Source organism: Diaphorina citri, unplaced genomic scaffold (genome assembly GCF_000475195.1).
Source record: "Diaphorina citri unplaced genomic scaffold, Diaci psyllid genome assembly version 1.1 scaffold136, whole genome shotgun sequence".
Taxonomy (NCBI): Eukaryota; Metazoa; Arthropoda; class Insecta; order Hemiptera; family Psyllidae; genus Diaphorina; species Diaphorina citri.
Window position 1 is genome coordinate 123,879 of NW_007377573.1, and position 18,839 is coordinate 142,717.

General features: G+C 35.7%; 1 protein-coding gene across 1 annotated transcript in view; it reads left to right on the forward strand.

Moving 5' to 3' along the window:
• LOC103504866 (ABC transporter G family member 20) overlaps positions 1 to 18,839 on the forward strand; it is a 33,830-nt gene that overhangs the window by 7,117 nt on the left and 7,874 nt on the right. The window contains exons 2-11 of the mRNA XM_026820306.1: positions 3,854 to 3,994; positions 4,391 to 4,523; positions 4,847 to 5,001; positions 5,326 to 5,524; positions 5,887 to 5,988; positions 7,152 to 7,221; positions 9,362 to 9,457; positions 12,446 to 12,561; positions 14,562 to 14,632; positions 16,740 to 16,828. Coding sequence (XP_026676107.1) covers positions 3,855 to 3,994; positions 4,391 to 4,523; positions 4,847 to 5,001; positions 5,326 to 5,524; positions 5,887 to 5,988; positions 7,152 to 7,221; positions 9,362 to 9,457; positions 12,446 to 12,561; positions 14,562 to 14,632; positions 16,740 to 16,828 — 1,171 coding nt within the window. The 5' untranslated portion in view covers position 3,854. The remainder of the gene's footprint in view (positions 1 to 3,853; positions 3,995 to 4,390; positions 4,524 to 4,846; positions 5,002 to 5,325; positions 5,525 to 5,886; positions 5,989 to 7,151; positions 7,222 to 9,361; positions 9,458 to 12,445; positions 12,562 to 14,561; positions 14,633 to 16,739; positions 16,829 to 18,839) is intronic.

An 18,839-nucleotide genomic window follows, 5' to 3' on the forward strand; every position in this document is an offset into this window, starting at 1 on the left:
AAAATGATGTTTTGGCTGTGGGAATAGTTGTCAATAGAATCTTCATCTCCTACACCTGGTTATATTACTCCAAAGATGAATGAAGTCATCACCGAGACTCTGTCAAAACTAGTTTCAACTGGTGCCATTGACATCTCAATATTCTCAATGTTACGGATACCGAAAGTCTAATCCCTTTCAAAGTTCAAATTTTCCAATCATAATAATACCTAGAAACCTAAATTTCTAAGAAATAAATCAAATGATTACTAACCAACTAACCATCTTACCATCCTCAAATGCTGCTGTCCCACATGATGAGTCATATGACATTAAATACATATATAAGTAATTTAGTAATGCCGTTGATGGTGACTATCTGATTGTGGTATTTACCTTCGTGCGTATCTGAGGAACCTGATCTTGATCTTATCAGTGAGATAGTAATCAACTATTTAAGACAATAGCGCTAATAATGACCACGATGTTACGTATTACGTTTACGTAACTGAAAATATCAATCAGCAATAATTCAGAGGTGAATTATTAATTTTCTTAGGTCTTTTCAATAGTCCCTCGGTTTTCACAAAATCGAATTTTACGAGTAGGTATATGATTTTATAGGACAATTATTTATAGGAGAAAATGTTTGAAAAATGATATTTTGGCTGTGGGAATAGTTGTCAATAGAATCTTCATCTCCTACACCTGGTTATATTACTCCAAAGATGAATGAAGTCATCACCGAGAAAACTAACAATCTAGAAATGACCTTGACAGAACATTGCGCAGGTCATGAACCGATTTGGTTCTCTTGGTAATACCTACTAACATCTTCAAGGCAAATCAGTTACGGTTCAAATCTACTATAATCACAGCATCAGTGTTGCACTTAGAAAGAGAAATGAAACAGGTTTTTTTTTCAAGGCAAATCAGTTACGGTTCAAATCTACTATAATCACAGCATCAGTGTTGCACTTAGAAAGAGAAATGAAACAGGTTTTTTTTATGTCTCTCAGGATTTGTTCCTGATAATTTTCAGTCCGCTGTAATTTTGTTAAATTCGTATCTTGTATTTTTATTGCCTACAAATGCCTTCACTGCAGCTCCAGCGTGCAGTGATAGGACGCAAAGTTCCTCAAAAGTCAAATTTAATTTGTTGAAAACATGCTGGTTTCCTTTTTTCCAGGATGAGAAAAATTTCCATCAAGAGAATCGATCCAGAAATTATAGAGGTCAAACACTCAGTAGCTGTCACTTCTGCTTATACCTCCTATATTTGAGGATTTTTTTTTCGCTAAATCTAATTTTAAAACCTACCTAAAAAGGAATTTCAACTCAGACATTTGTAATGAGATTGACATCCTCCAAAATCTTTATATTTCATCTACTCTGTTTCGACTTTCCCTACTAATAGTACTAATTTTATTCTTCAGTTATTAAAAGTATACCTGGACCTGTGTGGGACGAGAAGACAGATGAATCCGAAAATGTCCAAGGCAGTCATGAGGGACGACACTCATGCCAGAGCCTTTGAGCGAACACTACTGAAACAAAATGGAACAGAAAAGAAATTAAATTAGATTTTGGAAATATAGGTACCTGTATGTATTTAAATTGATTGTTACTGAGAAAACTTTTCTAATTGAGCTCATTTCATTATTATTTCTGAAATTATTAGGTACATGGACATTATTATTTTTGAAAATGAACATTTGAATTACAGAATTAATAATTATGGTGATTGAAAAACTTACATTTCTAATGAAAATACAAAAAATTACCACCAAATTAATAATGAAACCTTCACCAATCTTTTAACAGTCTAGGTATTCAGAATTTGTCACAAGTTTCAAAAAAACACAACTCGAAAATTTGCTCAGCACACTTTAGTGAAGCCAAAAAAAGTTCACTGAGAATTTCAAATTTGAAAAAACACCTGTGCGAAACTTGGTCCAGAACTGACGACTCAAAGCTTCAACCTGAATGAAGTAACAGTTTACGACTGCTCCAGTAATAGACATAATGTTTGTTTTGTTAAGTATTACAACCATTACGTTTATTTTAACAGACCAAAGATTTTAAAAGAGAAGGTAAATTCAATTGTTTAATTTGTATCAGATGGACAGGAATGCTTGCTTGAAGACCAGCACATTGCTTCTTAGGAAGGACACATTTCTCAAAGAATAGATAACATTTATAAAACTCGGGCAAATCATAAGCATTTCTGTAAAATATATATAAAATGTCATAGTATTAAAAAGTCACCTGTGACATTTTCTGTATGAATCATGTATGGTTGCTTGACTCTTTTTATGTTTGTACATCTAAGTTCTTAGGAAGTAGAATATTTTCTTTAAATGATATGAATTATTTATGGGCACTAGATAGATCTTTCAGAAGATGGTCCCAATTGTTTCTGATCTCTAAACAAATATCAAATTAGTCATGAATACTTTACATGCATGTTTTCAAGAACAAGTGTCAGGGGTTCTTGAAGTCTTGTTGCAATGTTTTTGGTCACTTATTATTACTTCAAGTTCTTTTTGGTGCAATGTTCTCAGATGTGTTAGCAAAGAGTGAGCAAAAATATAGGAACAAAATATTGTAGTGAAAGTAAAATCATCATTAGTCCAGCCAGTTCTTCTTCCACCTTTTCTTCTCTTTTCTTTTCGTCCTGCTCTTTGTCTAATGTTTTACTCAAATTAAATACTGCATCATTAATAGTCCTCTAACGCAGCCGCGGATCCGTAAGTGACAAACTATTTGAAGAAGAAAGAAAGAAAGAAGATGATAATAAATTTGAGATGTGACAGAAAACGTTAGAAAAGGAATTGTTGGAAATTTAAACTGTGTCAAATAAATTAACAAAAATAATGATTTTAATAAAAATATTGATAGTGATAAGGTACAAGAAAGTATATCAGAAGAAAATACCAAAAAAACCTAAATGACATTTTGATAGAAACCAATAACGAAAAAACGGGTATATCCAGATACCTATTCTTTTGAGTTGTACCTAAGTAGATAGTTCTGGAAAAACGATTGAACTTATCGGCCTGAAATTCTCCTAGGCACGACCTTGCCTTACCGTGAGTAGGTAATAGGCAATAGTTGGATTGAGTAAGATAGCGATAATGTTTTCAACAAAGGAAAAGAAAGAATTGTACACAAAATGGTACATAAAAATAATGACCCAAAACAACGTAATCTCATTACGTTACGTTGCTATTGTCAATCATATTATGAAGTCACTCAACCAGTGGAGAAGACCGTTTCTCATTTTTGCTTCTCTTTCAAATCTAACTATTCTTTGGTACATAAAAATAATGACCCAAAACAACGTAATCTCATTACGTTACGGTGCTATTGTCAATCATATTATGAAGTCACTCAACCAGTGGAGAAGACCGTTTCTCATTTTTGCTTCTCTTTCAAATCTAACTATTCTTTTGTTATTTCTTCTTCAATGAGCACCAAAAACTTTTGAAGTCATGACTGAAACCTCAACTTTTCTAACTGTAGCAGATGTTTTAGATCAGATATTTAAAGCTTTTGATTTTTATACCTACCCGTTTTTTCGTTATTGGTTTCTATCAAAATGTCATTTAGGTTTTTTTGGTATTTTCTTCTGATATACTTTCTTGTACCTTATCACTATCAATATTTTTATTAAAATCATTATTTTTGTTAATTTATTTGACACAGTTTAAATTTCCAACAATTCCTTTTCTAACGTTTTCTGTCATATCTCAAATTTATTATCATCTTCTTTCTTTCATTCTTCTTCAAATAGTTTGTCACTTACGGATCCGCGGCTGCGTTAGAGGACTATTAATGATGCAGTATTTAATTTGAGTAAAACATTTTCCAGGATGAGAAAAATTTCCATCAAGAGAATCGATCCAGAAATTATAGAGGTCAAACACTCAGTAGCTGTCACTTCTGCTTACAAGAAAATAGGCAACCATGTAGTTCTGAAAGGACTCAACCTCAATGTGCCGGAAAACAAAATGTAAGTAGAAACCTATAATAAAGGAGTCCAAAAAATAAAATTTTCAACCCTTTGTAGCGTTAATATTATAGTTATTATTGTTTTCCCTACATTAAATTTGGAGAGGCAACCAATAAGTATTCAATGTTCATAATCATAACGATGTTCATATTTGGACGGACAGCATTGACGAAAGAACAGAGTACGAGTAGTATGGGTAAGACATTCGAAGTCGAAAGGCAAGATTTTCCTAAAGGAGTCCAAATAATAAAATTTTCAACCCTGTTCATATTTGGACGGACAGCATTAACGAAAGAACAGAGTACGAGTAGTATGGGTAAGACATTCGAAGTCGAAAGGCAAGATTTTCTACTTCTATTCTGTTAAATTTTATAATTGGTCATTTATTTTCTTCAGATATGGACTATTGGGTCCCAGCGGCTGTGGGAAGACGACCTTACTCAATTGCATTGTTGGTAGAAATACATTGGATGCAGGAACCATTAAGCTTAGCTTTAGACAAATTTCAGACATCGGATACATGCCACAGGTACGTAAGAAAATACACAAAATATCAATAAAAGGTAAAAAGTGTAAAAAGACAGTGTTTTAAAATATAACATACCTATAGGTACCTAAATGGTTTATAATTTACAATATTTTGGAAATTATAGTGTTTTGTTGGAAGACCTCCTCCAAGAAAACCCTGCAACCTAAAAGAAAGTCAGAACAAAATGTAATAGAGGAAACAAATAAACAAATAGACCGTTCAAACCAAAGGGTGTAATAAAAGACTGTCCAAACCAATTCTTCAACAATCAAATCAATAAATTTGAACGTGAATTGTAATGATAACAATTACTTTATCCTCAGGAATTGGCACTTCATGGTGAGCTTTCCATCAGAGAAACATTTCGTTACTATGGCTACATGTTCGATATGACAGATGACCAGATCGAAACCAGGTCCAAAGAAATATTGAAACTCCTAGAACTACCACCAGCCAAAAAAATCGTTGGAGCTCTGAGGTAAGCCTTGACATTCTACCAGACTTTGGAAATCCACTGAAAACTTTACTAGAAGCAAGAGAATTCCTCTACGAACTGAATTTGTATTAAATAGGATAGGATACTTTTATTTTGTCTGTTTCTTAGTTCTATTAATCTTTTTTTCGGTTCTTCATAGATGAGATGGGTACCAAGCTACCAACTTAAGCTAGTAAATACATAACGCTGTCAAACTTTCTTCACTTGGCGGGGAGGAGCTCTAACACTCTACTTAATAATCAAGTTCTTTCAATTTGACTTTCGCTCTCCTCATTTCAAATGACACAAAGTTCCTTTCCATTCCAGTGGAGGACAACAGAGGAGGATCTCATTTGCAGTGTCCCTGCTACACAATCCCAAACTTCTCATCCTGGATGAACCCACCGTTGGACTTGACCCCATTCTAAGTCAAATCATTTGGGATCGTCTCAAAGAAATGGCCCTCAATGGCAAAACCATCATCATCACTACTCATTATATTGAAGAAGCTAAAGGAGCCCACAATGTAAGTAGAAACTAACCAAAACTTTCTTTTAAGAAAAGTCTGGTTTCTTTTAAGAAAGTTCTGGTTTGTTTTATTTTTAGCAGAAGAGAACTCCCTATCCATCATACCTGTTTATCTTTTCTATCCCAAATATACTCTTTTTCTCAGTCCTTGAATATTCTTGGACTTTTATGAGTCTTTTATGTCTCTATGAAGAGAGTTCCTTAGTTGGTTTGCGGTTTGGTTTGAGGATTGTTGACTCCTTTGTCATATGTATTGGAATTTCTAAAAGATTCAATGTGTGCTCTCTCTGGTAGTCCTCAATTTTGATTTCTTGGTTACCATACAGTAAACCTTTCTTTTCCTTCAATTGTATTTTCCAGATAGGACTGATGAGAGACGGTGCACTATTGGCAGAACAATCTCCGTCTAGTCTACTTGCTGCACACAACTGTCAATATTTGCACAATAGATTAATAATAGAGGTATTTACAATTGTTGCACAATAAATTAATAATAGAGGTATTTACAATTGTTTGCTTTTTTTTAAGAAGTTAGACAGAGGGAATTGTAACTGCTAAGGTCTTATCGTCCCAAAAGCGAAGAGAGAAGGAAGACAGGATAGGAGAAAACCAGCCGTTCCGAGAACGAACCTCATCTGTTTAGGATAAAATCCGCGACCTAGCTCTTACAAGGCAGACTCCAAGATAACTTTAGATCATTTAAACGAATGTTATAGAATAGATCATTCAATGTTTCGTATAAAACTGAAGTTTGTCCACTTTTTGCTGACATTTATAAGTTGACCCTTTTTGAAAGAAGAAGAAAATGTAGGTACATACCTACATCTTTTCGTGATGTGTACCAATCTTTTTAAGCAAAATAAATATAGAAGTGTTGCATAATAAATTAACAATAATAGGTATTTACAATCTTTTGCTTTTTTTAAGAAGTTTGACAGAGGGAATTGTAACTGCTAAGATCTTATTGTCCCTAAAGCGAGGAGAGAAGGAAGACAGGATAGGAGGAAAGCCAGCCGTTCCGAGAACGAACTTTATCTGTTTAGGATAAAATCCGCGACCTAGCTCTTACAAGGCAGACTCCAAGATAACATTAGATCATTCAAACGAATGTTATAGTATAGATCATTCAATGTTTCGTATAAAACTGAAGTTTGTCCACTTTTTGCTGACATTTATAAATTGACCCTTTTTGAAAGAAGAAGAAAATGTAGGTACATACCTACATCTTTTCGTGATGTGTACCAATCTTTTTAAGCAAAATAAATATAAACCAGAACTTTCTTTTAAGAAAAGTCTGGTTTCTTTCAAGAAAGTTCTGGTTTGTTTTATTTTTAGCAGAAGAAAACTCCCTATCCAACATACCTCTTTATCTTTTCTATCCCAAATATACTCTTTTTCTCAGTCCTTGAATGTTCTTGGACTTTTATGAGTCTTTTATGTCTCTATGAAGAGAGTTCCTTAGTTGGTTTGCGGTTTGGTTTGATGATTTTTGACTCCTTTGTCATATGTATTGGAATTTGGAATTTCTAAAAGATTCAATGTGTGCTCTCTCTGGTAGTTCTCGATTTTGATTTCTTGGTTACCATACAGTAAACCTTCCTTTTCCTTCAAATTTTATTTTCCAGATAGGACTGATGAGAGACGGTGCACTATTGGCAGAACAATCTCCGTCTAGTCTACTTGCTGCACACAACTGTCAATATTGAACCGTTTAATCTTGAAGAAATGCTTCAGAATATCCAATGAAGTTGTTCAGTGAGTTAAACTGCAGATATAGAAAGCATGAAAGTAAAAACAAATAAAACAATAGAGACATTCCAACATTTCCACATTGAACGAATGCAAATACCATTCGTTAGCTACAGGGTAGCCTATGAAAGAACTAGATGAGAATCACGGCATATTAGATAGGTATCTAATCTCGCCATCTGAGCCATCTCAACGATTTATACTTAATTAGAAAAAATTTTAGCTGTGGATCCCATGAAAAGCTATTCTGAATTTCTAATACTTCACAGCTTTCAGCAGCTTGCAAAGTTAAAATTGGTTTTAAGGTAGATAGCTAAAAAAAACTTGATATGTATAATCTAAAAAAAAAATCATCGTAAACATGAACAACCCTATATGGAAACCATTCCACCTGACAATCTACGGAACTTTGTGAAAATGAAAACGAACAGGACTTGTTGAAGCGTAAGATGAAGATCTTCTGGTAAGCGATTCATTAAACATGCAAATCAAATCAATCAGCGCAGTGGTAATATAGAGGCATTCGGAGGAAATTGTCTGTCGACCATTTTCCAGAAACTATCACCAAAAACTCCAGTGTCGAAATGAGAAAGTAAGATGAAGAGTTATAAAAGATGTTTAGAGTTTTAAGTTTCCCTGAATTCCGTTTTAAAATTCGGGCACCATTTTCCAGAAACTATCACCAAAAATTCCAGTGTCGAAATGAGAAAGTAAGATGAAGAGTTATAAAAGATGTTTAGAGTTTTAAGTTTCCCTGAATTCCGTTTTAAAATTCGGGATTACACCTTTTAATTCTGATAGGTAACAACATTTGTGTCATTTTCACTTCGTATATTTGGAAGCATAACTTTTCGAACTTCATTTACAGCTAGTTGTAAGCAGTCTATTTCATTTTTGTTTCGTAGGTCATCTGATTCCTGAAAAATTCTACCTTAATTCCGGCAAGCACTCATTGAATGACCCCTCGTAATTTCTTTTTAGACATCAGTGTACAACACAGTTACATCCTCGGTACCTCATTTGCAAAATACGCTAGAGTTCTGAATTTCTGAATTATGTAAGTAGGTACCTAACTAAAATCATTCTTTTTAGCATTATCCTGCACTGGTTTGATTAAATTGTTGTGGTGCGTAAATGAAATAAGTCAAGATATAATAATGCTTTCCTTGTCTATGTCCTCTTCCAAACCAAGATTATATTTTTCGTCAGGTATTCGTAGTCCAGTTCTTTCTTCTCTTTGTAAAATTCTCAATGTCTCTGTATTGAGCATTTGTAGAGAATTTTTCAAGTTTCTGACCAGTTATACTACTTATATCATCCTTCTACTCGTAAGGTTGTGTTCAGAAGGTGATTACTACAAAAGTTATCTAGCTAATCAAACTTTTCATTGCTATCTCCTGTAAGTTATTCTCGTGATGGTCTAAGTTTACTATTCTCAGAGATTTATTCAGGATTGGCGATTTTTTTATACAATTTTTGAGTAGATATTTGAGCAGCAGATATTTATACAATTTATGATTTATCGACCCTTTTACAGACACTGGTACAGAGCAGGTTGATCATTGGAATTACCTGATTACTCCTGATTAGTGTGATGTCACTTGGAACCGAACAAATCACAAGTGACAGCGTCTGAGTACCTAATCATCACTTTTCCTTTCTTGTTTTGTATGCAGTGATCAATTGCACGATTAGGTAAATTAATCGTGTTATAATGATTTCTTTCCTACAGTTCGCTTTCGTCAGGAGTGCAATTTGAAGAACGTTAGAATGAAGGAAATGTGGCGGTTTCTGCATAATTTGTTTGCCACATTGTTTTCTGACATCCACTTGTCTGCCCATAGCTGGAAGACCAATCATTAACGAGGATATTGCAAATTAGAAAAATGTAACATTTGACAAGGCTCTTTAACACTGTATTTAGGAAGACACCATCCGGGAATCTTACTATAAAAGCCAAAACAAAAACTATCTTGATGTGGGCAGGTGTTCTAAAAAGTTATTTGAGTTGTACTAACTACCAAGGAGCTTTTATTGGGAATTTATTTAATTTCAATATTTATTTTATTTTTTGTTTGTTTTCCAGATCAATACATAGGTCGTCTAGTACATCATGATATTGTAGAAAGTCTGGTGGAGGCGCTGGAGGATGCCCTGCGGCACGGAAACGTCATAAACAAAGGTTTTTGTAAACAGTCATACTTAAATTAGTACCTAAGACGTAAGTTGTTTTCAAAGTATCCATCATCTACACTGCCTGTATAATTAAAGATGTAAAAGCAGCAGTTTGGTAATTCAGAAAACGGAAATAAACTCAACGTAATATTCACGGTGGAACTGTAACATTGTTTCCATCATCCGAACCGTTTAATCTTGAAGAAATGCTTCAGAATATCCAATGAAGTTGTTCAGTGAGTTTAACTGCAGATATAGAAAGCATGAAAGTAAAAACAAATAAAACAATAGAGACATTCCAACATTTCCACATTGAACGAATGCAAATATCACGTCGTAGGGGGATAGATTGCCCATATAGGGGTAACTTTTCCCATCATTGAATATAAAATGTGGCGCCATCTCACGAATTTATTTTGAACAAAAAAGATTTTTTTGGGGGGGATTTTTCTTGTTTACATTATGTCGGACCCGTGTGAGGCGCAAAAATTTGAATTTGTACGCTCAGTTCTCGTAAATTTCAGAAAAAGTGGTTGATTGTTTTTTTTGTGAAAAATTGTGTATGACCTATCCGTAATACATTCATAGGTTCGCCAGTGCTGAAAAGCGTTGAATGCCCCATTTCAAAATGTTATGTATCTATTATTTCCTTCATTCGAGGCACGACGTACTGTGGCCCTTCATAAAAAATGCCTTAAGCCATGTCCACATCCACACATAGTCGACCTCGTCGATGGACGTGGATCGATCGACGAGGTGTTGTCGAGGCAGTGTACGGTTTCAGTTGACGTCGATCGACCAGCGATCAACGAGGGCGACTATGTGTGGACACAGCTTGAAAAGGGCTACAGATGATCAAGCTTGCTGCTTCAATGCATGCTAGATTGTCTGTAGCCATCTTCAGATATACCTGACAGATATAACTACCTGATGAGGTCCACCTATTAGGTCTACCTGATACCTGATTTTGTGTATGCTCATCAGGTAGACTTGACAGGCAGACCTGATCAGCTGTACCTGTACCTGTCATGAGTAGCTGGTCGTATATTGCCTGTAGCCATCTTCAGGCATATATTAAATAAATATTATTGCAATTTCCCTTCAGTCAAAGTGAAAGTTTTATCGATATTCAACATTTCCTCAACCTGCGGGCACGGAAAAGTCATAAACAAAGGTTTTTGTAAACAGTCATACTTAAATTAGTACCTAAGACGTAATTTCAAAGTATCCATCATCTACACTGCCTGTATAATTAAAGATGTAAAAGCAGCAGTTTGGTAATTCAGAAAACGGAAATAAACTCAAAAGATCTAAAGAAATATTGAAACTCCTAGAACTACCACCAGCCAACAAAATCGTTGGAGCTCTGAGGTAAGCCTTGACATTCTACCAGACTTTGGAAATCCACTGAAAACTTTACTTACTAGAAGCAAGAGAATTCCTCTACGAACTGAATTTGTATTAAATAGGATAGGATACCGTCGTAGGGCTATGTAAGCATAAAAATAGTCAACTTGTTTAGCTCTTGTTTACAGATCAAATAAACAATTTAAACACAGGTAAAACCAACAAAATAATACAAATGTAACTTACTTGGAAACAATCAAGTGTGAAGATCCAAACAATCAAATTTATAACCACTTGAAAACAGATAAAATCGCAGAAGAGAACTTTCACATGCACTTTGTTATCTTTATATCATTGTGAACACTGTTTAAACTTTATTAATGTTCCACTGTTAGAACTTTGAAATGTTCCAATGTGGTAAAAATGTTATCCAAACAATTGAACAACAAATTGAGAGATCTAGTGCACTTAGAAGACGAAATGAGAATGTTTACGAGCGGAACGATGTTGACGCAAAAGATAAAAAAACTGGTGGCAGTTCACGTAAAAACAGAAGCACGATGGTTAGTGGAAGACGAAACACGCGACTCTAACGAAGACGAGAGTGGATTTGAAAGAAATGGTGGTACTTCGGAGGACGTAATAAATTAGAATTTCATGCATAGTTACCACTACAATATGGGAAATATCTAGCACTTGAGAGCACATCACATTGTTTGCTCCCGTTTTCCTTAATGATCTTGTAATGTCTCAAAAACCAAATAGGTACATTCCTTGTTTTTTAATCACCAAGAGATTCTGATGAAATGCACAGTCAAAACATACCTGTTTTCGGTAAGGATTCCGAAAAAGACTACATGATCTATTAGATCAACTGCTTAACTGGCAAAAATCACTGAACGGGAAACAATTTGAGTAGGTACACAAGTTTTAAGAAAACCCTATTACGTCTTGTGTTATCCTTCTTGCAATATTCTCAAACTTGGAACTTGGTTGATCCCTGGTCGACTATTACAAGTACACAGGAATTCTAATATTGAATGCCTACATTCCAATAAATTTTATGTTGATTTGTATCTAAGGTGCTCACAAGGAACCTAATTATATACTCAACTGCTCTGCTTTTCAATATTTTTTTAGATTCGTAGAAGCTCAAACCATTCTTTAGGGCTGTTTGTCCCTACACCTGAGCCTCTGAGTGAGCCTTTCAATAATAAACTAGACTTTTTCAGTTCATCCGAGGAAAACTTCCCGAGGCTATGTCAGCGCAGTGCACTGCTAGACTGCTACTCACATTGCCAGTAGAGAGAGCAACGGATTCTCTGGCGAGAGTGAAAGCATATCGTGCCTGATTATTTCACCAGCTCATCTTACACCGGGACAGGTCCTTATTCTTCGTCACAAAACAAGGAAGAACTGCGCGCATCACGTTGCCTGTTACGTAAAGAACAATGAATTTAGGAAGACACCATCCGGGATTCTTACTATAAAAGCCAAAACAAAAACTATCTTGATGTGGGCAGGTGTTCTGAAAAGTTATTTGAGTTGTACTAACTACCAAGGAGTGCGAATTTATTTAATTTGTATGTTTATTTTATTTTATTTTTTGTTTTGTTTTATTTTTTATTTTATTTTGTTTGTTTTCCAGATCAATACATAGGTCGTCTAGTACATCATGATATTGTAGAAAGTCTGGTGGAGGCGCTGGAGGATGCCCTGGAACTTTGTCAGCTCAACAAGAAGTTAGCCAATATTCCTCTGCAAGTAAGTCAACTTAATCAAATAAGAATTTTATTAGGCAATTGAATTCGATTTTTCCACCTTTAGAACTAAACCAAGTCTATCCTTACTAGGTCTTTCGAATATTTTGTATTGATAAATTTACATATACGTAAAGAATTAGAGGAAAATCTCGCTCGCATTTGCCTCGGGCTGGCTTCTGGCTACTTCCTGAGGCATAAAACTGTAACGAGCATTGTCGTGGCCATTGTTATGAGAACGCGGTGCTAGAGTTATGTAATGACCTATCCGTAATACATTCATAGGTTCGCCAGTGCTGAAAAGCGTTGAATGCCCCATTTCAAAGTGTTATGTGTCTATTATTTCCTTCATTCGAGGCACGACGTACTGTGCCCCTTCATAAAAAATGCCTTAAGCCATGTCCACATCCACACATAGTCGACCTCGTCGATGGACGTGGATCGATCGACGAGGTGTTGTCGAGGCAGTGTACGGTTTCAGTTGACGTCGATCGACCAGCGATCAACGAGGGCGACTATGTGTGGACACAGCTTGAAAAGGGCTACAGATGATCAAGCTTGCTGCTTCAATGCATGCTAGATTGTCTGTAGCCATCTTCAGATATACCTGACAGATATAACTACCTGATGAGGTCCACCTATTAGGTCTACCTGATACCTGATTTTGTGTATGCTCATCAGGTAGACTTGACAGGCAGACCTGATCAGCTGTACCTGTACCTGTCATGAGTAGCTGGTCGTATATTGCCTGTAGCCATCTTCAGGCATATATTTCAACTCTTTGGTATTTCCTCAGGTGGAGTTTTCAGACATCGAAAGCGGAAAGATGGCGGTAAGCAAGAACATTGCCTGGGGTCTCCTCTACTTTGCAGAGAACTACACAATCAGTTTGGCGGAACGACTCAACTTGGGACAATCAATAGACGACGGCGTTGTAGAGTCAGGCATGATTGACACATGGATAGATAAGTCAAGTAAGTTATCTGAAAAGTAATGTAAAAACTTACCTTGAACCACAAGACAAGATGTATGGGCGTATGGGGTTATTTGGAAAGTCGCTAAATAATTAATTGTTGTTCAGATAACTGTTGGATAACCTCCGTGTTAAGAATGAATGAGGTCTGGACTACTCTGGACCCTTTGACCATGGAGTGTGGCGACGACTATTTGCAAAAACTTTTGGAAATATTTCATTTTTCTGTCGTAAAAAAAGGCATACCTAGGTGACATAACTGATATAAAATTCAAATCAATCGGACTAATAGAAGTGACTCTAAATTTAGTTACAAGATTTGACCCAGACAAACAACAGAGATCTCATGTTAAGTAAAACCATGTAAAAATGTGTTCAGAGGACAGAGCAATTAAAACACAAACAAACACCTAATTTGTTCTCTGAATGCTTTTTTAGATTAGTAGAAGCTCAAACCATTCTTTAGGGCTGTTTGTCCCTACACCTGAGCCTCTGAGTGAACCTTTCAATAATAAACTAGACTTTTTCAGTTCATCCGAGGAAAACTTCCCGAGGCTATGTCAGCGCAGTGCACTGCTACTCACATTGCCAGTAGAGAGAGCAACGGATTCTCTGGCGAGAGTGAAAGCATATCGTGCCTGATTATTTCAGCAGCTCATCTTACACCGGGACAGGTCCTTATTCTTCGTCACAAAACAAGGAAGAACTGCGCGCATCACGTTGCCTGTTACGTAAAGAAAATTCGATTTTTCCACCTTTAGAACTAAACCAAGTCTATCCTTACTAGGTCTTTCGAATATTTTGTATTGATAAATTTACACATTTTTCATTTTTGGGTCAATAAAAGAATGTTTTAAATTTGGTCAATGGACCATGGACCATACTAAATATTGATCACAATCAATAAATTATTAATCAGTAATAAAATCTATGTAGTCAAAGTGTGGATTTAAGGGGTTTGAGTCCTGTTTACAACTGATTTTATATTTAATGGTCGTTTAATATTATATTTTCCATCATTTACGTTTCAGCTGGAGGACGCCATTTACGGCAACAATCACCCAGCTTTCATCCATTATGCTGCGCCTGCTATTTTATGTTTGTAAGTATGAGTATGCAATATGCTTAGTAATACAGATTGACAATGCGTGTTGCGGTTGGTACTAAGGAGCTTGTATTGGATAATGTCATAGTAGTCAACAATCACGTTAGAATTATTAGATAAACAGCTTACAAAATTTGTGCAGCAGTTTAGGTATATCTGCCATCGGGGACTTTTCTAAGAATTTTTTTCTTAGACATCTACCTAGGTACTAGAGAAGAAAAAAAAGTCCTTCCTAGGCACTCTACGTGAGAAAAATCATAATGATAATGTATATTGTTGATGTGACTTGCGTAATTATAGGTACATAATCATGTGGCATATATTTCAACTCTTTGGTATTTCCTCAGGTGGAGTTTTCAGACATCGAAAGCGGAAAGATGGCGGTAAGCAAGAACATTGCCTGGGGTCTCCTCTACTTTGCAGACAGGCATATATTTCAACTCTTTGGTTTATTTCCTCAGGTGGAGTTTTCAGACATCGAAAGCGGAAAGATGGCGGTAAGCAAGAACATTGCCTGGGGTCTCCTCTACTTTGCAGAGAACTACACAATCAGTTTGGCGGAACGACTCAACTTGGGACAATCAATAGACGACGGCGTTGTAGAGTCAGGCATGATTGACACATGGATAGATAAGTCAAGTAAGTTATCTGAAAAGTAATGTAAAAACTTACCTTGAACCACAAGACAAGATGTATGGGCGTATGGGGTTATTTGGAAAGTCGCTAAATAATTAATTGTTGTTCAGATAACTGTTGGATAACCTCCGTGTTAAGAATGAATGAGGTCTGGACTACTCTGGCCCCTTTGACCATGGAGTGTGGCGACCACTATTTGCAAAAACTTTTGGAAATATCATTACCTACCTACTGTAACTTGTAAGATTTACTTAATTGATTTTCATTTTTCTGTGGTAAAAAAAAGGCATATCTGGGTGACATAAGTGATATAAAATTCAAATCAATCGGACTGATAGAAGTGGCTCTAAATTTAGTATTTAGTTACAAGATTTGACCCAGACAAACAACAGAGATCTCATGTTACTCATGTTAAGTAAAACCATGTAAAAATGTGTTCAGAGGACAGAGCAATTAAAACACAAACAAACACCTAATTTGTTCTCTGAATGCTCAGTGAGCTGACAGCAGGAAGCCTCTCCATCAGATAGCAAATGAGAACCTGGATACATAAATATTACGTGACATGCAAGACGGAAAAACTGTTTCTCAAATATAGGTGAAACTCTGAGCGTGATTCTGAAAGATATGGCTATGATTGTAACACAATGCTTTGATGCTAATGTAGTAAAGGAAGACTCACTAGGTAACACAATTTCATGCAAGCGGCATTAGGCAAATACCGTATACCTAATGAATACATAATCCATAACAAAGTGTAATAGATACCTACATAAGTACCTACTGTTGCACAATACATTGACAATGCGTGTTGCAGTTGGTACTAAGGAGCTTGTATTGGATAATGTCATAGTAGTCAACAATCACGTTAGAATTGTTAGATGATAAACAGCTTACAAAATTTGTGCAGCAGTTTATATCTGCCATCGGGGACTTTTCTAAGAATTTTTTTCTTAGACATCTGCCTAGGTACTAGAGAAGAAAAAAAAATCCTTCCTAGGCACTCTACGTGAGAAAAATCATAATGATAATGTATATTGTTGATGTGACTTGCGTAATAAAATTATAGGTACATAATTATGTGCCATTCTTCTATACCTATATTTCGTAAGAACTCATTTCTTTCTAAAAGCATTGGCACAAATATTGTTATGCAAATTTTGTAAATTATTAACCCTTTGGTGACAGATGTAAACTGTAGTTGTAGCTTACATCTGTCACCAAGGGGTTAAAGCAAAAATCTTTAATGGCCTACCACTTGAAAACAATGTAAAACCCTTAAACTTATGTTCTAAAACTTTCATATTTTGTATTAGATATTATATTTTATGGAAGAATACCAGTAACTTATATTGTGAAGGTATAAGTTACTAGTGCAGCTGGCGCTCTTCTTTTCAAGATGAATGAATCTTCACAAATCCACGTCAGAATCTATCAGAATATTATTTATGGTGTTTCCTGTTTTCAGATGTGCTTTCTATCTACCCGCCATCTACACCGGGGCCGCCATTTTGTCGGAAAAGGAAGGCGGTCTTATCGAGAGGATCATGATTTCAGGTAGGCCAGGGTTTTGAACTAGGTGAATTATCCCATTTAAAAAGAAAATTGCCCTTTAATAATAAAATTAATAAAGAGAGAAGGGTCGTTGAGGTGTATCACAATATCATATCATTTAGCTATTATAGTCAGACTACCTGTTGTGTATGATGGTGGTTTCGAACCAGTGTATTTCGGTTTTGCAATATCCAATATTGGCTAGAGTGAATTGATTCAATCCTCAGTCTCTCCTCTACCTCAATGTTCTCAACATCAAGATTCCCAAAGTCCTGGGGGTTCTTCAACTCCTGGAACTCCTATGACTTAAGGGGTTCGAGTCCTGTTTACAACTGATTTTATATTTAATGGTCGTTTAATATTATATTTTCCATTATTTACGTTTCAGCTGGAGGACGCCATTTACGGCAACAATCACCCAGCTTTCATCCATTATGCTGCGCCTGCTATTTTATGTTTGTAACATTGAAACATTAGAAAAAAAGAACTATGAATAAAAGTTGATGAAAAAACTTGTTTAATTTTAACCAGGTATAATGGCCAGATGAAATTCTCGTCCCAACTTTAGCTTTAGCTGGACCACTCCTGTTCAAGGAGACCCACTTGAGTAGGGAAGCAAACTGATCGTCCATAACTTGGCCCACTTTGGAAAACATGTTATGGCCCTCCAGAAATAAGAGCTATTTACTAATTTACTACCGTATAAAGTGGGGTAGTGGGGTACCCGATGTAATTATGTACACCTTGTAACTTGGTTGACTATCCATGGTCGGGCGTATACTAAATCTAAACCACGTGTGTGTCAAAACAGATATTCTCGTATTCGTATTTAATAATAACTTCTCATTCTCATAGAAGTTCAGTTCAGTCTTTCATCCAGGTTATGGCCCTCCAGAAATAAGAGCTATTTACTAATTTACTATCGTATAAAGTGGGGTAGTGGGGTACCCAATGTAATTATGTACACCTTGTAACTTGGTTGACTATCCATGGTCGGGCGTACCTATACTAAATCTAATCCACGTGTGTGTCAAAACAGATATTCTCGTATTCGTATTTAATAATAACTTCTCATTCTCATAGAAGTTCAGTTCAGTCTTTCATCCAGGCTATTGTTGTCCATTTCCACAATGCCTTAGAACAATAAATGGGTGTCAGAAGTGGGATCAGATTAATTATCAGATCTAGAAAGCAAGGAAAATATAGACTGGTAGTTTTTTTTTAGTAGCTACAATTGTAGCTGCTACACATTGGTTACACCTACTGGGTAGCTACTTAACATTAGCATGTTTGCTGTCAGAACTCGCGCAATAATTATGTTAAATTTATTCAAATTTTCCATGTTTGTTCTTTCTTCTACATTTTTTAACACTTGATTTGAATCCATTACCTCTACAAGTCCTTTATTTACTGAGCCCGTGCCTTTAAAGAGAAGGGAAAAACCCGCCTTGGTGACATCGTGGACAAGGTGTTGTCCTGGTAAACAAGTGGGTGCAGGTTCAATCCCAGCTGAGACATGGAATTTATCATAATTTATTTAAGAATTTGACAACTTTGTAGATATTTCCTTTGATAATACACAAACACAACTTTAGTCATCAGCTAAGGACGCCGAGTGTACATTATTTTATTTAAGAATTTGACAACTTTGTAGATATTTCCTTTGATAATACACAAACACAACTTTAGTCATCAGCTAAGGACGCCGAGTGTATTGTTTTATATTGTATTTGTATTGTGGTTACTGGTTACACATTGTTTCCTCCCTAGTGCCAATAATAGTTGTTTTATTCTTGTATTTCAATCTCGATCACATCTTAGCTAATACGTGGATACACAGTGAAATGATTGTGGTACATCGAAGATTGGTTACTGGTTACACATTGTTTCCTCTCTAGTGCCAATAATAGTTGTAGTTGTTTTATTCTTGTATTTCAATCTCGATCACATCTTAGCTAATACGTGGATACACAGTGAAATGATTGTGGTACATCGAAGATTAGCAGTTCCGAAC